Source organism: Sparus aurata, chromosome 19 (genome assembly GCF_900880675.1).
Source record: "Sparus aurata chromosome 19, fSpaAur1.1, whole genome shotgun sequence".
NCBI classification, from domain to species: Eukaryota; Metazoa; Chordata; class Actinopteri; order Spariformes; family Sparidae; genus Sparus; species Sparus aurata.
The window spans coordinates 21,573,738-21,598,136 of NC_044205.1; the positions used below are offsets into that span (position 1 = coordinate 21,573,738).

The 24,399-nt window shown below is 40.9% G+C and overlaps 1 protein-coding gene and 1 long non-coding RNA gene across 8 annotated transcripts in view; one reads left to right on the forward strand and one right to left on the reverse strand.

The window, feature by feature from the left end:
• The window catches only part of LOC115569660 (uncharacterized), a 281,040-nt gene that overhangs the window by 202,877 nt on the left and 53,764 nt on the right, over positions 1-24,399 (forward strand). The gene's annotated exons all lie outside the window — the stretch shown is intronic.
• Positions 7,666-15,017, reverse strand: LOC115569659 (phospholipid scramblase 1). Its single transcript, XM_030397689.1, has 7 exons — positions 14,917-15,017; positions 14,192-14,282; positions 12,626-12,668; positions 12,323-12,543; positions 12,037-12,198; positions 11,372-11,533; positions 7,666-10,309 (listed from the first exon to the last, which is right to left on the reverse strand). Exons 2-7 carry the CDS (start codon positions 14,258-14,260, stop codon positions 10,280-10,282), a joined length of 687 nt encoding a protein of 228 aa, XP_030253549.1. The 5' UTR covers positions 14,261-14,282; positions 14,917-15,017; the 3' UTR covers positions 7,666-10,279.

Consider the following 24,399-nt stretch of genomic DNA (forward strand, 5'->3'; position numbering starts at 1 on the left):
CATACACGAGGGAGAAGTGAAGGGGGAAACAGAAACCAAACATTAAATCCCAGCCCCCAATTTACAGTCGGATTGTATCTGTGTCTCGTAGTTTCTCGGCTGACCTTGAATCCAGCACTTTGCTTCATTTTGTCTCTCATTTTTTATTAGTAGCAACAGACGTGCCCCCCGGCTAAAAACCATTCCTGTCTGGCAAACGCCTTGAAATTGCAACGACTGCCAGTGCCCGGATTGTTTTACTCAATGACATCACTGGGTTCCCGGTTTTGAATGCAGAGGGAGTAGAAGCCAAACTTTATTACGTGCTAGATTACTTTTTTCCAGTGAGGCCCCGATAAACCCTGAAAATGCAGAGCTGTGCCAGAAAACCCAACATACTTGGACTTCAGACATTCTTTCACTTTAGTGAGCGCAGGGCAGGCACGTTTATGGAAATTAGTGTGTTACAAGAAAATTACCGCCTTGAGTCCTGCTGTCTCTGTCTCTCAAACAGAAACACAGTCGACCTAAAAAGCTACCGTCAAACTCGGAGAAACACAAACTGAAGTTATTAATCCCGTTATTTGCACTAAAACGGCTCAGTGACGAACAGGGATTTCTTCCCTGTGGGCTGGTGAGGGAACTCTCTGCAGCTGGAAAATATAAGTGTTTGTGGTACAGAGCCTCATGCGAGATCTTGGCAGTGTGCAATAGGGAATTTGCTATGTCTTACTCCAAATCACTGGCTCACGTTGGAACACCCACCAAACATTTGGACTAGCCACTGCAATGTCCTTTGGATTTGATTAGACCCTACAAAATGTCCAGAATTTATACGGGGGGTTAATATCCCATTAGAGGCCGGTGATTGAGGATAGGAGATGCTATAGAGAAACACGATAGTCCTTTACTGTTCTGAGCCGGGATTTGCAGAAAGGCGACACATTTTAAGTTGCTCTTGGTGGTGGCAGAGTTACTGACGATTAAGGTCGGGATGCATGTGGTGTGGGTGAGAAAATTACCTTTAATTACACAAAAATAGGCAGATACAGAAGCTGGGAGACGAGCATGGAAGTACAGCTAAATACAGATGTTCATCAACCTTAAAAGGGAGCATAGACTGTGTGGAACCTTTTTAACAGCACAGGTGGCGTGCTCTTGAGCAAGCTTTCTCATTTTGGCTTACTTCGGCGCCAAATAAAACACAGAAGCCTTCAGCCTTCACTGCTGTTCCATTAGTAAAAGACTGAACAGTGTTGCAGCCTCCTGATGATGGTAGACCTCGGCCTCTATTTTCAGCACTGTTGTGGAGACAGTTGGTTTACAGGCACTGTTTAAATTTAATCAAGCTGAGAGAAGAAACAGACGATTGGTTAGGGCGGAAGACTGAAAGTGATGCCCAATATTGGACATAAAATAAAAAATTCCTATGAAGAAGAAGAGAAGTCGGTGAGAAAAGGAACACTAGGGAAAATACAGCTGAAATGTTTCCTCCATTCCTTCACTGATTTTTTTACTACCATCAGTATTTTTATACAGATGGTTGACGACTTAAAGAAAGAACCTGGGTTGAGGTTAACTTATACACTTGTTGGGATGTGTTGCACTTCCTTTTCAATCATATACAGGGTTCGTACAAATTTTTCAAGGTCAAATTCAAGCACTTTTCAAGCACTTTTAAGGGTCATTTTTAAGATTTTCCAGCACCTTATTGCTAGCGTAAAATACGTATCTAAAGGAATATATATACTTATGATTTTTTTCTTCACTTTTTATCACAATTATGTACAATATATTATGCTTTAAACATCTAACATTATACTTCATAACAGCAAAAACTTCAGAAATTAATTATCCAGTGTGATCCCAATTTTGTGAAAGACACAGAGTTATAATGTCAAGCACTTTTAAGCACTTAAACTAAAATCCAAGCACTTTTCAGACCTTGAAAACACAACATTGAAATTCAAGCACTTTCAAGGATTTCAAGCACCCGTACGAACCCTGCATATATGAGTACACTGATGCGAGAACTTGAAAGAAGTACTTTGTGTCTTTTCAGAGGTTTTCAGGGTTGTTTTCGAGGTTGTTTAGGTAGTAGTGGGCAGTAGAAGTCCTTAAGGAGATTCTTGGGGTTTGTTTTGTAACTGATAAAGGACATTTCCATGCCCAAAACAGGTCTGAGGAGTCCTTTTAGAGAATGTTGTGGTCATTAAGAAGGTGTTAGGAGTCCTTTATGAGACTAGTGTGGTCACTGAGGAGGTTCTAGAGGTTTTAGGCATTGTTTAATAGGTTTTGGTGGTTATTGATAAGGTTCTATAGTACCCAAGGAGGTTATTGAGGAGGTTCTAGAGAAACTGTAAGAGGTTTTAGTGGCCACAATGTTCTAAACTTAAGAAGGGTAGTTGAGGAGATTATAGTTGTCACTTAGGAGGTTCTTCAGTACTTTTAGAGTTCAATGACCATTGAGAGGAGTCAAAGGGCTCTTGGTGACATTTTATTTACCAGTGATGATGTTCTAGAGGTTTCAGTAGCTGGTGATGGTGTTCTAGAGGTTCTCTAAGGAGTGGCCACTCTGAAGGTTATGTAGTAGTTCAGACGTTTTGACAGCTTTCTGAAGGCCACTGAGTAGGGTTCATTTAGGAGGTTTTAACAGGTTTTGTTGAGAGGGTTCTGAATGTTCTCCTCCACCATCCCTCCAGTAGAGATCAACACACTTAAATCTTTAACAAGCAGCAATAAAGCTGTTCTGGAGTCTAACAGAGAAAAAACACCTCAATAATACACTTTATGTTATTTTTCCCCCAATTTGTCACCCCAGTGTACATAATGCCAGACATAATATACAAAAACAAGTGTCAGATGTATTTAGGTCAGTGTACTGCTTCAGGCAGTATCAAAATCACATAGCTGTCAGTGGTTTGGACACACCTTGGGTTTCTTCCTATTCTCTACTCTATTTTTGACGTAACCCTCTTTTGGTGGTACGACCGGATGGTTTTTCAATTGCACTGGTGAGTCACTTGGCCCCTAAACCCTGCTTGAGAACCCACAATTGCACTATAATAGTAAAAGAATGGGTTTTATTTTTATCCCAATGCTTTGATCACTCAACAGAAAGTTTAATTACTAGTCCAGATCAATGGAAAGGGCCGCACTGCTTTCCCCCAGTCAGCTCGTCTTCATGAGAGTTTATCCTTACCTCTTCCCCCGCTCAGTTCTGTCTACGTTAGTCCCACTTATGGGTATCCATTGGTTCAGGGTGTGGTCCAGGGGTTGCTGGGAGAGGGCAAGAGAAGGGGATTTCATCAACACCCCATTTGATCTTAGACCAAAGAATTTTAACAGGCACAGCAAGTACATTTTTAATGTTAACCCAGAGTCTGGCCACAAAAGGGGGAAAAAGGGTTCAACGTGGATTAATTCACTTTGATCATGGGCGGTCTTTTATCTATTGTCTCAGACTACATCCTGAGCTTACTGTGAAGATTTGAGCAGCAAATTATATTAAATGCCCACTTGAAGATGTTTGCAATTTTCAAACCTGTGTGAGTTTCAGTCCTATAAATTTGCATTTCCACCGACTGGACTGGGGTTTTAGGGCAGTGCTCCTTCCAAATTACACATAATGAGCTCTCTTGCTAGCCTTTCATTTGAATGTCATCATTAGGCGGCCATGTTAAAACCACAAGGCTTAAAAAAGTTCGGGAAGTAGGTTGGAGAGAGGAGGATTCAGCCTTGCATTAATGCTTTCCTTCCAGTGCCACCTTATCGTCTTAAAAATAATGTTCATACACTACCAATTAGCTTTGGTAAATACAGCTTGGAGGATACATAATTGTTGCCTGGACTCCATTCACTGACAACGATTCTCAAACCACATGACATCTTCATATTATCCAGACTACATAGGGAGGAGGTTGGGTGGATAGCTCTACAGTACAAAGCTCAGGACTTTTGATACAATGGACTCAGATTCGTGTCCTGTGTCCCAAATATTGTTCGGACTAGCATGGGTGGGCGATCTCATGATTTTAGATCACTATCTGAAATCTTCCACACTCTTCAATTAAATAGCCACTTTTGTTTCCAGACTTCATATAAACTCATTGACTAACAGATCAGTGCTAAGTGAACATACCAATAAAGTCAATGTTGCTGTCATACAGTATGTTAACTCTGCAAGAAATTGGCAACCTGTCCAATGTCAGCTGGCATCGATCCCAGCCAATTCATGGCTATTTTAAATCTTGATATAATTGCAGCCAGGTTGCAGGATATAAGGTTAACAGTTAACATTTCTGTGAACCACAGATGCGTCAAAGTTTGACATTTGTAGTGGCCTATAACTTTCACATTATATGCATATAAACCTACTTCCAAATCAGGATATGGAGGGGATTGGGTGTTAGGAGCCAAAAGGCTGCCAGTGCATATTTGACACCTGGGGATATTTCTTGCCACTTTTGTGCCGACAAAACTCGATGTTTTGTCGGCACAAAAGTGTTGTTCAGGAGACATGGGGATATTTTTAGCCCTATCTGTTGCTTCAAAAGCAGGTGTTTTTTAAGGAGCCTGCCAACATTTCCAGCCCTTTTTGTGGTGAACAAAACCGGCTTCTGAAAGTCAGACCATCTCCATTAGTGATCATGGTGAGGAAAACGGGTATTTCAAGCCAAAACATGATCTTTTTCTGACCCTAACCAAGTAGTGTTTTGTGCCTAAACCTAAACAGAGCATTGATTGCACAGATTGCATCAATTGTGTTATAATTTTTTTGTTGCCTAAACATGTCCATGAAAGGCATGTACTCTAGGTAGGACAAATGTGACCCTTGTTTCCTGTTGATGAAAATGTCATCCATAAAACATAAGATGTATATGAGCATCACTTTTTGTAGATAGTCTTGTGAGATCTCCCCAGTCTTTGATTTGTTCTCAGGAATGCCCATGTAAGTAAATACCCATCCCCCATTTTATACTCTACATCTGCTCTCTTTCTCCCAGTTGTGTGTATATGGTGTTTTCCTAGGCTGCGTTTGCACAGATGTTGCTTTAGCCATTTGTTTGTCAAAGTGAGTCTGCAGCACAGATGCCAGAAATTCCCCTTAGTGTATGCCGTTTGTGAGTAAGTCTTTGTTTGATTCTCAGCATGTGTTGGGCTCCAAAATTAATCAGCGAGGTATATTATTGTTCCAGAATTTAAACATAGTTTACATTGAGCCTGTGGTTTCACTGATTTGTTATCGGAACTGTAACAGGACATACTTGCACAAAACGGTCTCACTCGGCCTTCACAATGCCACATAGAATTAATGGCACAATCTTTCACCAGTGTGGGTAGAACTTCAACCCAGCAGTTCAGCGAAAGGAACAATAGAGGAACCTCAACCTTCAGATCCTGAGTGTGTCACTTGTTTAAATACAGTACAACACAAGACTGACGTGTCTTCTTCAATCACAAAGGCAAACCACGTTCAGTACGTTTCTTTTGTTGCGTGTTTGCCTCTCCCGACTTCCAGACTTAAAATACACTTGTGTAACCAACTGTGTCACTTTTGAACACATGATGCAAAATTTTCACACATTTTACGGGCTGCAAAGCTGTGGTATTTGTTTAATTATGAGGGTCGTCAATCAAACGGGGTGTTACACAAAATGGAGCCCCGCAAACTCTAGCTGGAATAAACATCTGTGTTTTTCCCAGTCTGGGACATCGCACCCTGTGAATCACAGCTGCATTTACGTCAGTGATATCACTTTTGTGTGGTCTAGATGTTTCATGGAAACAAATTAATTTACAGCACAGTTCCAGAAAATCTGTAACAGGATACCCATAGAGAGAGTGATTTCTAAGGAAGTCTCCACAGTCCACTCCTAAGGGAAGAAAAATACTGGAGAGTTGAACATTAATCATTGCAGACCACTGCTGTTACCGTACTGTGCCGACTGAAGGTAGAGAAAGCTCCCAGTGAAGTCATTTGAAATGTGAGGTCGATAGGAGTTCAACGGTGAGAGTTTACAGGCCGAGCACTAAAATTCCAGCACCCTTAGCTGGTCAAGATACCAAAGAAACAAGATAAAATGTAACCGATTTTGAAACTTGTAATGTAACAGAGGCCTGCATAATACTAAAAATCTGCTTTTGGCTGTGTTTGTTCGTTAGATAACTCAAAAAACTTGGGAGCAACAAACAAGATATAAACCGTGGAATTTCAAATAAGACATTTTTTCTTGATTTTCATGAATTTATGCAGCTGGCAGAATTAAAATAAAACACATGTCCCATTACTGTCCATCATAATGTGTGTTTCAATACAGGTAGACCAGGATCCAGATGAGGGTTTCAGCTGTATACCAGTTAAACAGTATAAAATTGACTTCAAACTATTTCTGTTATCAAAAATTTAATTATTTTATCAGGTAATCAATTATGGTAAATTATGAGAAAGGACTAGGAGTCTCTGCTAAATGATACTGTCGACATACCAACGCACACTGACAATGCTAACATGTTCAGCAGGTAAAAGTGTTGCTAATACCACCAAACACAAGATCAGCTGAGGTTGATAGGAATGCCATTAGTTTTGGAGGAATTCGGTCATAAATGTTAGTTTTAACCAAATTACTGAATGATGGGTGATGATAATGATAACCAAAAGACAGACTAACTGTAATACTGTCCCTGTCCCTGGCTGCTGTCCCTAGAAATGTTCCCATCCCATCCCAAATCATCCACAGAAAACAGAATAATCATAAAATCATCCCTATCCACGCCCTCAACACACAAACCTCCGCAATTACATCAACCACAGCCTTATTAACCTCCTCATATATTCCAGAAAACCATGCCAGAGTGTAAAAATCTATCATTGTCCCAAAATGTGGTATTTGTCATGACACAGGAATTCAGTTCTTCAGAAACTCTGAGCTGCAGTGTATTGTGTGTAAACTTGTATGTAAGCTGCGGCCTTGAATGTTTTGGATTGTAACGGCGATCACTCAACACTGTGGACAATATCCATGAACGCACTGACATCAGCCCCAATGAAATGTTAGAGAACATTATATAATAGTAATTTCTTCATCAATGTCATGAAAAAGTGCTATTTTTCCTTTGGACATGACAGTTTAAAAAGAAGTACTGTATGTCACTGCACCAGTGACAGCAACCTCACTCCTTTACATGGCCCCGGAGTAATTCTCTTCATTGATATGTGATTAAGAAAAGCTTTAAAAATGCCCATATTAAATAAGAATCCTTTAGGAACACCCAAGGTTAACAGGTTCAGGTTAATGGCTTATTTGAAAAGGGACAAAATTAAATGTTCTCATTTCCCTCTTCATGTTATCCCTGAAGGACATCTGTGTTTGACGTAATCGGTCCATTCAACTGCTCTGCAAGCCTGATTTTTTCGTGGGGGAGAAAGAGAGAAAAAAAAAAAAGCATTTACATTTCACAAAGACCGTTCAAGAAAATCACTTCAAAAGGTGAAGGTGGCACAGTAGGTGGAGAACTTAAGTAATTAGGAAGCGAGGCTCAGTGGTTTCATGTGAACATTTACAAGGTTGGACCATTGTAACACTCCTTATTACAAACTACTGAAATGACCGCAGACCTCTCATACCAAATGTATTTATTTTTTGAGGATCAGTGGTTTTGGTGATTAAAGAAACACAATTCAAATCAGCACACAACACAATCATTATTTTTTATTGAAGTGTTTCCATGGACTGTTTGCACAAATTGAAGCTTAGCTCACAGAGTTTGTTTGCATCGCATGACTAAATGGTTTGTTAGTTCACAGTATTAGTGCAAAAGTAGAAGAATAAGTACTTTAATTATTTTTTTTTTCAATATACATTTAACTGACTGAGAATAGCTAAACTCCCTTTGTAACACATTCTGACTTTAATTTTTGGCTTTTTAAACACAATCAACAAGCCTTCAGAGGACGTAGCACCAGCATCTTATACTATACGAGCAGGACATGCCAATGATCAGGTTAATATTAATGGCAACGATGTTATTTAAGATGACATAAATTAAGCATTTTCTTAGCAACTTAAGCGGTGAAAAAACAAAACATCCATCTTAAGTCTTTAATCATTTACTCAGTATCAAAATCAAGTTGCTGCTCAGAACATGTGAGATGAACCCCCTCCACAGAGTCGTATATCATAAGGGAGAATAAAAAACTACTGACGTGGGAAAATTTAACATTAGCTCTTCCATCTGGCAGTTAACAATACATCTTACAAAAATAAAAGCCTCTTCATTAAGACTAATCGTCTGTTAGTAACAGACTTGAGATGGACGTTTTTGTTTTTAAGAGGTCCTGAGAGGCAAGTGAAAAAACAAACATCCAATTTTTTTCACAGATCTAAAAAACAACAACCTTAGAAAAATGTTGCTTTTTTTCCCCCTCTTTTTACAGAGGACCAAACTTGTCTCTCAGGGTTTCCGTACATTAGGTGATACACATGTAGAGAAAAACACTTTCTGTCATTATGTTACAAAAAAAGCACATATACAATGTCTATGCTACAATACTTTACTTTATAACATCCCTCATCAAACTGCCACACTCACAGTTCAATTTTACAATGAAGTATCAGAGGCCATTAACGGGTAACTCCACCAGTTTTTTCACATTGTAGTGTGTTCAGGTCTTGGGGAGTACTCCTGCATTCGTGAAAAGAGTAGTATAAACCTTTTTGTGGCTTCAGAGGAAGTTGCATGTAATGCAAAGCTGCCTCCAGTGATGTCACTCTGTGGCTAATATGCATTGTGGGTAATATAAGCGCCAGGAAGGAGAATGTGTTGAATAAAAAAAGGTGATATCTCTGGTTGTTGTTTTATACTGTCCATGAGTCCAACGGTGTTAAAGTAGTGCATTGCTAAACCAGTGGACTGCTTTTCATAACTGACATTACCCACAATGCAACTTTGCCACTGAGTGACATCACTGGAGACAATGTATTAATACACGAAGCTTCCTCTGGACCCACTGAAAGCTATATACTTCTATTTTTACATGCATTAGTGGCCCCCATTGACCTTTTAATGTTTAAAATTGATGGAATTAACCTTTGAACAGAAATTGAGGTTTTTATGTAACTTGCAACACTATAAGTAACGTAACAGTGAGAAAGATCAATAATCATGCAGATATGCCAGGAAATGTACGTGAAATGTTAATAATTAGAGGATTTAATGAACAAAAAAACACCTCCAAAGTAATATTCTGTAGTATAAGGTGCAGGTGTGTAATTCCTGGAACCAGCAGTATCCATCTTTATAATACAGTAGCATGCATCAACCTGAGTTAGTCCAAAAATATACAATGTCATCAGACACCACTATTTGAATAAAAACCTATGGCATAAGCATGTATATCGAGTTTGTCCATCTGGGCTGTGAGGGGTTATTTCTTAAATGAAAATCTAGCTCCCTCTTGTGGATAACACTGGCACAGAACATCAAACCATGACCCATCTGTTCCAAAAGTGAACAGGCGCCTTCAGGGGTTGACAATGCATGATCACGCTATTGAATCCGATGATAGTTCACGTTTCAGTCCACTCACAAGCACACTCGTAGCGCACGGGCACAAGAAGACACGCATACGAAGCAGTGAACACACGCGTTGCTCTATGTTGACAAATTGTTCATCAGACCGAAATAGAAATCAATAAATAATGCATTGGACATCTGAACTACAAACTACTACGTCACGAGTCCTTCAGCTGTCACACAATAAAGCTACAAGCATAGTGTTCTATATAAACATCTCAACTATTGATATAACCAAATAACACAAGTGCTATTTGGCTGAGTCCCTTTGCACGCTGACCTTAATGACACCAATCTTTCTTTTAAAAACTGTATAACAGCACTCGCCTGCAATGGTGTTCACTTTTCAGTTACTTGTATGTGGAGCTTATCCCTCCATTTAAGTTATTTTTAGCTGTAACTTAAGATTCTGAGCCCAGATGGACTCGGCAACCGATCTATAAACGAAAAAGTGAAAACCTCCTCAAAAGCACTGCGCCGTGCACTCGCAAGCCCGGTAACCAGTTCCAACAACCGACCTGAGCAGCTAAGACTAAAACAAACCTTCTATCCTGTTGTTCATGCAGATTTAGAACATGAATGTACCTTTTGGTTGGTACTTTTCTGTAATCTCTAAACATTTGAAGGTTGTTCTGTGTTAGGGCATTTGGGAGTGATCGTTATGGCTTTGTGGCCTTGTTCTTCCAGGAATGTCGTATGTTTACATGGATATCCCATTTGGCTCCTAGTTAGTTGTCTCAAAGAACATGAAATCCTGCGAAGAAAGGAGGGGAAAGTGTCAATAGAGACGCAAAAGCATCTGATTTGCAACAAATCTAATGCCTGATTAGAGTTAGAAACATACTGAAATGTCGGTCTTTAGGCAAATGTGACTCTTGCATCGACAGAAAGCAGCTCTGGCAGGCTGTTTTGCATTTGTGGTGATTGGGGTTGTTTCAGGTCACATTTCCCACAAAATGTGGGCTAACTGGCACATTAATTAGTAGGTACATGAAATTTCCGACTACCAGCGAAAAGAAACACAACCTTCCCCTTGCAAACTAGGTCACATGAGGTTACTGCATCTGTTACAGCTCTATTTTGGCGATAGTTTCACTTAAACTGCAATGCCAATTCCAAAAGGCGAAATTTAACATTTCAAAAGTTGGCCCCACTTAAAGACAAAGATTGTGTCCGTTGGTTAGGAGTTCAAAAAGGGTTATAGCTGTTAACTGGAAGATTGTTAACAATATTAGTGACAAATCATGGTAATAAACCTTTGAAAGATAAATTTAGAGTTCCCTATTTCGAATCTTGGAATCGGATTAAAAGGTCATATTGATAATGTTTTTATGCAGACAAATCCTTTTTATCTCTTTCCCTAAAAACATGATTATGATTGTGAATAAATAATTGCACAGTGTATCTTGGGTCCAAAATTATGTTGTTTTTTTTTGTTTTTTTTATCTCTGTCTAAGAGTCTGACAGCTGGTTCCAGCTTCTACCAAGGTTTGTCAGCCAATAGTGTAATGCCGTTGGTATCGGGGGATATCTATGTGTTGACAGCAATCAAGAGTCTTGGTGGGTTAAAAAAAAGTGTATAAAAAATGGCTCATCGATACAGTACGCGCCCAGCATACCCTACTGCCCTAACGTTAGCTAGCTCGAGTTAGCCATGTTAATATTAGCTACTGATAGCAATGTTATCTGTGTCATAATACAATGGAAGGGGGAGATGGAATGCCACATTTAGCGGCTGAATGTTAACAATAACACCTTTAATGTGCAATAGTATTTCGTCAAATACTGACAACACATCAAAATGCTTGCTACTTACAATAAGAAAACATGCGCCGATCATGACGGCCTTCATTCTCACATCCAGATCGATGGGGAACTGGATACCGAAGTTGTCTGCATCTGTGAATGCTTCCCGAAGAAGTCCTGTCCACTGCTTGCTGATTTTCCCGATCTTACTGACTTCATCCATCGTCAGAATCTGTTGAAAGATTTACAGAGAAGAAAAAAAAAATGCTGACATGTGTCGCATTAGGATAAGGATGAACCCCTAAGCTTGTTTGGTTTTATTGGAAGGGAGCTCATGGAACAATTCATAATCCAATCTAACTTCGGCTTTTGAGTTTTGTATTCCAAGTAATGACTTCAAAGCTGCTCGGGAAGAACTGAGATGGTAATATCATGCTCCAGTTACCCTTCCTCTGGGTCTAGTAAAAGGTCTGTATCACTGACCCAAATCCCCTTCACAGCCCAATCTAATAAAACCAGCTGAGCCGTGGAACAATGGCCGCACTGTACCACACAAGAGCATGCCCTGTGCGACGGCCTCATTCGAGCCGCAGCCCATTCTGATTGGAACCATATTTCCGGCTTCAGAGCACGAGGAGGATCCCTGACAAATAAAATACCCAGAGGGCGAGACCGCTACCGTGTCGGTTTATGTTTTCACCAATTTAATGGATTTCTGTGTTTAGATAAACCCACCTCAAAGTCAACATCTGGTAGGCAGCTCCATCCACAGAAGGGCCCATGGATCTTCAGTACAGGCTCATTGTGTTCGTTCGCGACAAGGAATTTCGGGGAGAACGGGTGCCACTGTTGTGCAATGTACCCCACTGTGTTGCCAGGGGGAGACTGCACCTCCAGCTGAGTGGGGGATTGTGGGAGAACACAGTGTGATTTGTCGCCATATCCTCACAAGAAATCGTGCTTCAAAAGAACTTGTAAAACTAGAAAACCACCTCAAAACACAACAAGCGGCCTCACTGACCTCTTGTAGACAGCAAGGGAAGAAGCAAGACATGCACTTGAGCGGCCTGGTGACTGTGATGACCTCTTGTCCAAAATTGTCGAGGACGTGGATGGTGAACGGACGCAGGGGACCGCAGCACTGTCGACTCAGACAGTCGTTCTCCTCGACGGCATAGAACACGTTCTGGCCCATGCTGTTGCGGACTTCGTACTTGTTGTTGCTTTCGAAACCAACGAGGGCTGCGTGGATGAACAGTACGTATGAGGATTGTTTGCCGTGGGTGCTAAACATTATAAATGACATAGTTGGATGCAAGTTTACCTTCAACAACCTCAACCTTCTGTTTGATGAGCAGCTGCTCCACCTAGAAGAAAAAAAAGATAAGGACACACACTGGATTCAAATGTCGCGGCGTGTTAACTGACACTAACCTCTTCCTCAGTCACATGTTAAAGAAAAAAGTTTCAATCTCACGTGTCTACAGAGGATTTCTACATTGTATGATGTTCACTAATTTGAACTACTGTTTGCAAAGTTCACAGAAAAGTGTGTTTAGTCCATCAACCCGGTCTGTCTGAGGTTTCAGGAGAGTGTAATACTATTCTACACATTACACAGCAAAACATGTGTAGATCTTAGAGTAACCCTTAAAACATTGGATGGTTAATACATGTCAGCACTCTGCTTGCTTGCTATGTATGTGTCATAAACATGCATATGTGTACTATATATGTATATGTATGTATATATATATATATATATATATACATATATATATATATATATATATATATATATATATATATATATATATATATGTATATGTATATATATATATCTATATATATATGTATATGTATATACATATATACATATATATATATATATATATATATATATGTATATATATATGTATATATATATATACACATATATATGTATATATATATAAATATATATGTATATATATATATATACACATATACATATATATATATATATATATATATATATATATATAAATATATATGTATATATATGTATATATAAATATATATGTATATATAAATATATGTATATGTATGTATACATGTATATATTATATATATATATATATATATATATATATATATATATAAATATATATATACACTGAACAATTTTTCTTTTTCCAATCTTTAAACAGCATGCCTTGTGTTATTTTGTTTTGTGCTACTTGTTTTGTTTTTATATTGCTGTACTGTCTTTTCGGGAAGCATTTATAAAACCCTGACCAGGGACGACCAATAAAAAATAGATACTTATGTAATTTTTACTCAAGCATTACCACGTGTTTTATTAATTTGCACCACCCATCTTAACGGTGCACTATGTAGTTTTGGGGAAGGCATTTAAATCACAAGAGAAACAAACTCTTTATTTTCGTGACTAAATAAACCAAATAAACAAACTGACCTTAAAGGACAACACATTTTCTTCCAGCTTTACTTTGTTTATATGTGGCGGGCCCTGCCAACTTTCTCACTTGAAACACTATTTTCCCCTGATACATTTTCAGAGTTTGTATTATTACCTCATTTACATTTAAAGTTCTTCTCCAAAACTACACAGCGCCCTGTTAAAGCCGCTTTAAATGTTGTCATAATTTTAGCCGTCCCATCTTCAGCTTCAGCTTCAAATATAACTAAACTACTTAAGATAAAATATATGCAGCCTGAATGCAAGTAGAGCAATAAATGCTTAAGGTATGTATGAGTAAAATAAGAGGAATACAAAATAGAAACAAGGCTACAGTAGAGCATTTGGTGTCGAAGGTGATTAATAGCAGCAGATTCAACATGTGAACAGCAAATATAGACTTATATTCTAATTTTAATAGTTTCTTACCTGAGTCAGGTATTCTAACCCAGGTGGACAGCCTGGTATTCCCGGGCTGGGCACAGCATACATGTTCATGTTGTCAGGCGTGGAGGGAGACCTGGTGACACATGCAGTGCAGTGAGACACAGCGCCATCTTGTGCCAAACTGGGCGACACTCATAAACAAATGGAGGCGGATCGCGGCAGATGGACGGCGGGTTAATGTGTCGTTCTCTGTCTGTGTGGGGCTGTTACTGTCAAGTTAACAGACCCCTCGTCCTTCTCCCACCGCTAACGTGTCCGTGGCCTCGTTAAGGTGGACACGGTGTGTGGGAGCAGCTAGTCCACAGCCCCGGCGGGTGGGGAGGGGGGGGGGGGGGGGGGGGGGGGACCGTAGATGGTGGGCGGCGACGCAGATCTTCATCTTGATCTGGAAGTGACGCTTAGTGACGGGAAGAGCCCACTGTGAAATCCTCTTACTCCCTTTGTTTAAACGTCAACAACAAGCTTAAAGCCACACACACACACACACACACACACGTAGGCCATGTCAGTGCAGATCTGTGTGAGTGTGTGTGTGTGTGTGTGGAGAAGTGGGCTGTTTACTGCTTATCAGGTGGTAAAGAGAGCGCGCGACGAGGTTTACACGCGCCGCAGGGCGAGCCTATCATCAGAGTCTTACATCAGAGTCCGAACAGTTCACATTAAACATACAACAGTCAGATATTTACAGGAAATCCTAATTTACTCACCGATATTCCACCTGCTACTTCCAAAATAACAGGCCACTCCGGAACCAGGACTATGGAATAAACCTATAATCCCATTGGTTCGACGTCACCGTACTTCCCATCTCCGGGAGCCAATAGCGGGGCGAGAGTGTAGAAGAGAAGCAGACAGAAGAGAGGCGAAGAGACAAGAACGAGATGTGATAGAACCAATCAAGACCATCCCGAAGTGTTAACTTGGTTTAATTAGACAGCAGGTAGTACAGAAAGCATTCATAATGCAATGGGTTGTTAATTATACAGCAATAATTGAGTTTTGTTTCGAACTTGATGAGCTTGAACAGTTTTATTGGGTGTGTTATAGAGATGTTTATGGTGAAAATGATTTGACAGTTTAAATATTTCTTTTTCAAATTCAACTTTATACTGAACATTTTGGGGCGGCTGCAGCTCAGGAAGTAGAGCAGATCATCCAGCAATTGGAAAAGTTGCTTGTTCTAATCCCCGTCGTAGTATCCTTGAGCATGATTGAACCTCAAATTGCTGGAAGTTGCTGCAGGTCGGCTTCTTGCTTTGCATCATCGGTGTATGAATGTGTGTGTGACAAGCACTTTCAGCGGTCAGTAGACTGTAACAGCGCTGTAGAAATGCAAGTCCATTCACCATTAACACAGGATATACAGATACAGAGTACCATAGATCAAGTACCAAGATTCTTCTGCATATAAACAGCATGTGACACAAAACTATATACAGGCCACCAGTGCCATGCCAAAGAATAGAAAAAAACAACAGACACGAGGATAGAAAGGATGGTGGTAAATGAATATAACAATGTAGAAGCTCTAAAAAATACACAGTTGTCGGTCAACAATATGTTATTATTATATCTGCGCCAAGAATGTGTGGGTTTGAAAGAGAGCTGAGGATATCCCAAGGGGAGGCCTGTGCTTTGTGGATTACAGCTAATGAGCTCTCTCTGAGAACAACATCCCTAAAATGATGTCACCATTCTTTTATTGATGGAAAATCAGAGGTGACCCCGAGTACAGCATATTATCGTCTTTAGACCTGCAAAAATAAACTTTTCTAAAAGCTAACCTGGTGCTAGCACTGAGTCCGGAGTCATCGTTGCCGCATTAGACCAAAGATTAGGTACAGAGGGGCCTTCCAAGATAACAGAATTCTGACTACATTTAGTGCAATTCAGACTTTCTGTATGCTTCATTTCATGTTGCATAGAATTTGTGCAGAATTTGGACTTTTTGATGATATAGATAAATTAAGCCAAAAGAGTTAATGACTTAATTTACTCCCAGGGTTTTGGCAGGGTGTCATTTTAAGCCCCTCCCTGCTCAGTAACTGTTGCTAGTTTAGAAACTCGGCCTGAAAACACAAACTAATAACGGCTTCGAGCACGACACAGACGTTCCACAGAGCCTCTTTAAAATGTACAACCTTTAGTACTTTGCATCATCGCCTTTGTTGCATCTTTTCTACCCGGACACCACACTGACAACAACTTTAACGTCTGTCGAAAGCTGGTTTGAAATGTTCCCATGATTTATGCACGAATACACCCAGAAACAGTTTACCTTCATGTCTCTATTGCTCGTGCTTGCAGCAGAGTGACATGGAGTACAGCTTTGTGGTCACAGCTGTCAACAATTACTCTCCCAGTGCATTTGCAGGGACAGCGAAACCATCGTGTCTCTCATAACGTGCAATTTTGCAAGAATACAGCCGATGTAACACAAACTTTGCTTGATATCCGATATGTTTAAACACAACCTTCAGAGAAAAGCAATGCTTTACTAAAAGGAGAGCCTTCATCTAGTGTTCATGCGTTGTATCTGCACATTTTCCACACAAGTATTATGTAACTGTGTCTATGTGTCCTAATGAACTACACAGACTCATATTCTGGCTGTTGGGGGATATCTTCTCTTCTCATGCCAGTATCCCTGTGTCTCTGCAAACTGTGTGACCTACATTAAAGCCATGTATTAAAATGCATTTCAGTACATGCTAATTACACAGCAGCTGAGAGCTCTGCAGCGGTTTGTGGCAATGTTCGTTGAGTTACGTCACTCCCCTGTGGCCATCGTGTTATTTTGTGTTAATGTCTACATTTCTCAAGTTGAGACATTTCAAAATTTGGTGCCTCTTTAGACGATCTCGTGCTTTCTGTCCGCGTATCATTCATATCAAGAACAATAACTGCGAATTATCATTTGCTCTCATTATCTCATCAGTTGTCATTTCTAAACTTTCCATCCATTTAAATCTTTTTTATTTATTTAAATATTTTTTTTATGGGGGAGAAAGTCTGACTGTAGACCTGTGGACAATAATTAACTCAATTTGAACTAAGTCACATACAAAGACACATAAGAAAATGTGCACCATCTCAGAAATAACACTTTTATTTGGGAAGACACGACGAAAAAACCCTCTGATAGCTCAATCACAGCTTAATGATAATTCTTACCTCACGAGAAAGGAAGCCCCTACAATTAAAGGTGCCCTGTGGAGCTTTCTTGCAGAATCTGTTTCAGAGTTTCTCACTAAAACGTATCATGTGTATCTTCAAGGTCTAACTACCGCATTGAATTCCCGTCCTCGTTAAACAACGGCAAATCATATTTCCAAAACCCACGTTGCTTAGATCGGTGTTGACTCCCTGGTAGTTTTCTTCTTCATGGCGTTTGGCGGTATATTTATGCGTTTCATACATCTGTAGATCACTGGTATCGCTGCATGTGCATCCTCAAGCTAAAGAACTAAACTAAAACATTGCTTAAAAAGTCCACAAGGTACCTTTAAGGTCTGTTTATGTGCACTTCATTCTCATCTTGCTCAAATATTAGGAGGGCGACAGTATAAAAGTAGAGGACGTTCAGATGATGCCCCAAGCCGGGGGGGGAGGGGGGGTGCAACACACTATCAAACATACGAACCCCAACAATTTGTAAGACATAGTGTAGTTGTTAACTAAAAATGAAACTCATTAGATCATGACAGTGTTGTGTGTTGAAAACTTGTATGTTGAAGTAACAATGTATGTAACACTGTGACCCACTCATTGAAGTTACATGGTGCAGAGACAAGTGATAAAGGACACCATTCACCTCAGCATGATTTTGACGCTGTTATCTTAAGATAAAAAAGTCACAAAAAGTTGCTTTAAAAGCAACAAGAGTTGACCTGTTGTTAATTGTTTAAAAGTTTAGGCACATGGGTAAGAATGTGTCTCAGTACAGGTCTGCATGATTGAAGAAATAAATGTTACATAAAAGGCAGTTATACGAAAAGGCAGCATGCAGTATGCAGTAAGTGGACTTAGAGGGGACTTGGTAATTAACCATCGGGCAGCAAAAGACTGAATCTAAAACAAGTGAAAAAGAGAATTGTTTTTAAAATGAGATTTAAAACTATCAATGGTGGAACAGGATTTAATGTAGGGATACTACTCCTCAGCCTGGGAGCAGCAACAGACAAACGGACGCCTGGTCGACTTTGTTTTTGAGAAAGGAACTGAGAGGAGGTACCTGACGGTGGATTATGGAATATTGCATTGAGGAGCCGATTTCAGTGAGGCTTTAAAAACACATTTAGATAAGATTTTAACATCAACCCTGCATTTCACTGGTCACCAAAGCAAATGAGCCTGAATAGGAGTGATGTGTCTTTTTATTGTTCTCCTCAAAAGCTATATTTACAAAAAATAAATAAAAATACGATGTAGGGATGTTGATGAAGGCTCTCGAAGTGCTGTATAGTAGGCAACCGTACATGTTTCAGTTTCTTGAAGACGTTTCACTTCTCATCCTAGAACGGAAGAAGCCCCTTGGATGAGAGGTGAAATGTCTTCATGCGTTAATGGATGCAGAGTCAAAAACAAGAAGCAATCTAATCATAACATTCAATTTTTTACAGTCGTACACTGCACAGCATCTCATATCTGGTACAAACCTGAATGCAGCAGTAACATAGCTTCACAGGGAGGGCAAATCATTACACACAGATTTGCACTTGAACCTCTCACGTGGGGGCTCTTCCACTTTGTGTCCACTGGAGAGCAGTCTTGAGCTAATAATGCTCGGCCTCATGGCCATTACTAAGACTAATGCAGAAATTGCCTTTTCATTGTAAAAACAAAATGGTCCCAAATAGACAGCACAACGATGCACACACAGTGCACACACAAACACACGAATGCTCTCACTCGCATGTTACAAATGACATGACGTCGTTGGGTCGAGTATCCTTATTTGCGAATACAAATTACCTGATTTCCTCAAGCGCTACTGATTTCTGGGAGAAAACACTAATGAGAACAAATGATGACTCGCGCGCAGATCTGCTGACACTTCAGGCGCCGACATCTAAAAACATTTTTTAATTGATTCATGTTACGGTAATTGCCTGTAGTGACCTGACACAGCCTAGAAAAACACTGCATATACAATGAGCAGTGTGTTTTTCTGCTCACACATCTATTAAACATTGGCTTATTTGTTCACATCCGCTACAGTCTTATCACGGCACATATTTGATTTAGCTTTAAACACCACATGTGAGGCGAAGCTGAGCTGTTTGGTAGCATCGGAGGAAACTGTTTTGTCGCCCCGACCGTCTAACCAGAACATTGAAACTTATGTTCTTCATCAGCGAGATCAAAACAAAACTAATGCGATGACTTTGAAAATGGTGGCGCTCTGTGCTCCCATCTGAATAAACAGACCGGACAGTCAGGGGTCTTTGAAAGCCACGCAGATTGTCTTTCTGACTCCGAGAGCCCAGTTACTCCCACCAGGGGCTTGTGTATCAATGCATGTGTGTGTGTGTGTGTGTGTGTGTGTGTGGTGGTGTGTGAACCAATTGTACAGTCTCTGTTCTCTACATTCCTACCTGTTTTGTCTCTGTTTTTTCCTTCTTAGAGCGTGAAGGTGGTGCTCTTTACCCGCATGGGTAATCTTTCGTGCACTCCTAACGAGGTTGTCATATCGGGGCGCATAATGAGGAGCCTAAAGATGAATGTAAAAACGCCTCCATTACGCCGCTTTTCATCCTCTTGTTCATTAGGTTAGCATAAGGTTACAATACATTACACCGGTCCCAAATGTTCCGCACACAGAATTGCACGTGTCACTGAGGGGTTGGTGTGTTAGTTCCCCCGGTGATAATGTTCTCTCGAAACCCACACCCACATGCGCACACTGTTCCTGAGCCTAACCCTTAACTGAACCTCAACACCAACCTGACTATTTCTACTCCTGTTAGAAGAATAGGTCCGCCTAATGAAATATGTCTGTAATTCTCTCTCTCTCTCACACACACACACACAAAAATGCAAATCAGTTGATTGTCATCATCCCTGGATGTCCAAATTCGCCCCTTTTGTTATTCCGTCTCTGTCTCTTCACCTCTGCCCATCCCTCACCTCCCTCCCTCTCTCTTTTTTTTTTATTTCTCCCCATTTCTGCACCCCTGTCAAGTGCTTTGTTTGCTGTGACTTTCCATGCGGTTATCTGAGCGGAGACAGTATGCCTCGCCCTGGCACAGGACCTCAGTTTCCACGGCAACTTTATAATTGTTTTGGATGCGTTCCAAGCGCCACTGGATACCGAGGCATTATTGATGTCAAAAGAAACATGTATGAAATGAGGAGATGTGGAGGCGTCCATATGGTTCTGTACACAGCCTCACGCAAAGCCATTTAACCGTTTTTCAATGGGAGTTTTGTGATACCGCTGAATAGATCCCACATGTGTCGCATGATATTTTATAATTTTTGATCTTTCTGTTTCACAAAGGGATAATGGCACGCAATACGAGCCACTGAACTGTGCAATATTTCCCCCCCCTATTCATGTCATTAAGTCATTGTCACAGTATGCACTGCTGGCTTGAGTATGGCGACCTCGCTGAATACAATATGTCCATCACGATGCGTTTCTATTAGAAAAAAAAAAGACAAATCTGAATAGCGAGAATGAAGTCACGTGAGGGAAAATAAAAGTGTGCGTCTGCAGCTTCTTCCAGTTGCTGTAAAGTACGTCGCTGCCAGCCTCCTTCACTTCAAGTAGCCTTTGTTTTGACAGGAGAGGCGCTATGAGTTATCCCAGCGCTTGTCACCATAACCATATTGTGACCCCCCCCATCCCCCACCATCTCTTTCATGCACACACACACACACACATACACACATGCACAGCCTCGCAGCACCTCTGAGCCATGAGCTGTGGCCACATTAACCACTACGCCGCAACACTCATTAAAATAACATATAGTGTCAACAGCAGTGTGGCCCCAAGTGGATGAACTCGAAATGCTCCGTCTCGACTCGAAAAAATCCACAGTCTCGTCTTTGCATCAGAGAATTCTGCCTTCCCTCGCCTCTTACCCTCCACCGCTCGCGGAAACTCTTCCCGGGGCCACCGTCGCACCCACCGAACGCGTGATATAAAAACCGAACCGGAGAAATGAGGTCCTGACTGATCTTTTTTCTCTGATCTCAAGCCTCCCCTCCCTCCGCTTAATTTATGACCTGTGAGGAGGAACCCAGGGAGTGAGAAGTGAGTGAGACTGGTGTGAAAGCCCTGAATAGAGCCGGGGCAACAGGCCCTCCAAATAACACAAAAGAGGCACCACAGCTGTTTGGAGGCAACACAAGCCGTCACGAGGCACTGTCTTCTGCACCGAGGCTCCCAGACTGGCACTCACGCTGACTTTGTGAGCCGAGTTGTTACAAGAATACTGTAACACAATCATCGCGTTAAAGATTGTGAGGGTAGAAAAGCCTCCAAGACGAGGCCCGCGTGGATAAAGTTTAAAAGGGAGAGAGCGAAAGCAAAATCCATCATTTCTAACCACTGATATTTATTATTGGTCACTAAAAAGGAGGATGTTCATACTGTGACGTCTGCCTTTTGAATTATTTGATCTTTATTGCGACCCCGACAAGTAAAGAGAAACATGTAAATGAGGTGAAGCTGGGATCAAACCCGCTCGATTCCACAGCGAGAGCCAAGAGGAAGGAAAAAGGGGAAAAACAGCCAAAAAACAGCCGATCACCTTTACAGAGGGGCTGGATCATCCGAGGAGCCCGCTGAGCCGCAGGAAAGTGTCACCAGCCCTTTTTCGTGAGCTTGCTGTCAAGTGCCGGTTACTAACTGTCAACTGCGGCTAAAAATGATTTTGGAATCCGGGGTTAGAAGTTCAACGCGCTGTTTTCTTCCCCCCAGTCTGAGGGAAAAATGCTGTCACCATTGCCGGGCCCGCAATAATTTATTCCCCCCTGTACAAAACTTGCTCGCCTTGCCTGCGTCTACTTCTTGGTTTTTGCACTAACGCCCATTAGCTAGCCACATGCGGGACACGTGTGAACTTATGAGATGATGGCGGCTCTTCGTATAACTTAATTGAAGCCCGTTTTCATCATCACGACTGGGCGAGACGAGACAACATTTTTAAACGGGCTGTTGAGCATCTTTATATGCAGTCCGGTGTGCCAGGTCTTCAGTTTTGTGTATTTGCACGTGTTGCCAGCATTTTTAAGCGAGGACTGCTCTGTTGATACAATCTTGAAACCGCATTTTGCACAATAGCGACAAGCTTACTCAACTTACATAATACGTTGCGATGTTCGACGCTATCTTGAAATCATATTAACAGGAAAACTTTTCCGACATTAATCCTCAGACGTCTAATTTTTCCTGAGCTGTCTGCTCTCCCCTCTCTCTCTCTCTCCCTCTGTCTTTTCCAGAGAACATCCGGAGCCATCTGCAGACCACGATCCATCCCCAAACACTGGGGATCACAAAGGTGTTATTTTTCAAAGCTGGCCCCGTCCACCTCCTGCCGAGGGTGTGCGGCTGCGGTTCAAGGGAAGGTGGGAAACTTCTGAGGCCCTGTTCCCCTCGTACCCCCCTCCCTGTCGCCTGCCTCCTTGGGGGCAGCCCTTTGAGGGTGTCATAACTGCGGCCTGTATAACATGGGTTACTGCTGACGGCGGTTGGTCACAGTTGATGAAGCCTTTAAAGAAGCCTCCCCTCTCATGGTTTCTGTTAAAATTCTGGGGAGCCGGAGCAAAGGCCTGGCTCCCAGACGATTACAGACGCAGTAATGGCTGGACTCTGGAGTGGGCCTGCATTTTGACTTGCGATGGGTAGAGGGTGCTCCAAGTCCATGTTTGAGGTGAATGCCGTTCGGCGCATTGCAACCCTACACTATTGCCCCCCCACCCCCAGAAAAAAAAATGAAATCACCCTCTCCATTTTAGTTTTTGCGCCTCTATCCTCGCAAGTTGCCTACACAAAATGAGTCCTCGGTGTTTTGTGCTACAACGGCGTCTCCATTTCACACAAAATTAATGGGAGAAAAAAAATCCATGAAGACTATGAAATACGCTGTAAACGGACAAAGCTGCAGAACATGCAGCTGTTGTGGTGCCATCCTGTTGTCTTGCAGGCTGGGGGGAGGGTGCAGGCAAGGTAGAGTGGGACAGAAAGCCATGACAGTGCGCTGGTAATAGCATGAGAGGGTTCGCAGCACCTGGTACTCACCTCTTTCTCCGGAGAGTCCCTGTGGACACGGTGTCCTGCTGGCACACCGTAAAACTTGATTGTGGAAAACACCACCACGCTGAGACTGATAAAGGGAAAAATAGGAGATGTTTTTATTTTCAAATTTTGGTTGTGAGAGCAGAGGAGGGCAAGAAATTGTTGGGCAAACAACATTTTCATTATTTACAAAACCCTTGCAGATTTGTGACGCATGTTTGTTGGAGTGCAGAAACTTTATTTAATTTTGAATGCTAGTACAGACAAAGGTCAACTCCGGATGTGTGTTTTCTGAAATGTTTTACACGATGCTCAATAGCAGATGAAAGAAATATATTTTTAAAATTTCACCAATTTCCTTTTTTCTCGCTATAAATGTATTATAATATTATCTAATTATTATTATTATGATTCTCTATAGAATAATTAGATATTCACTCATAGTTATGTCTAAATTATTATCCATCTAAATCAATGGATTTTATTTCAGCGGTTTTTTAATCTACAAATGTTGTGCAATTTGTAAATATTTAGTAAAACTAGAATAAAGGGCCATTGTGTAGTTTTGGAGAAGAAAGTAAAACTCTGAATTTTAATATTTATAATGTTAATGAGGTAATAATACAAATATATCTCACAACAATAATATTTTTTTTCCCCTCGCAGAATAAACAAGCCGTTCTCAGAGGAAAATAAGGTTTCCCAAAACCCTGTTTGAAACTAGAACGGTGGCAGGGTCTGCCACATGTAAACAAAGTAAAACAAGAGGAAATTGTGTTGTCCTTTTAAGGTCCGTTTGTTTATTCAGTTTATTTAGTCATTAAAAAAACAAAGAGTTTATTTAGTTTGTTTTGGATTATAAAATGAGTCAATTTAGATCTTTCTCTTCTGATTAAAATCCCTTTCCCAAAACGACTTAATGCCCCTTTAATTGTAGTTA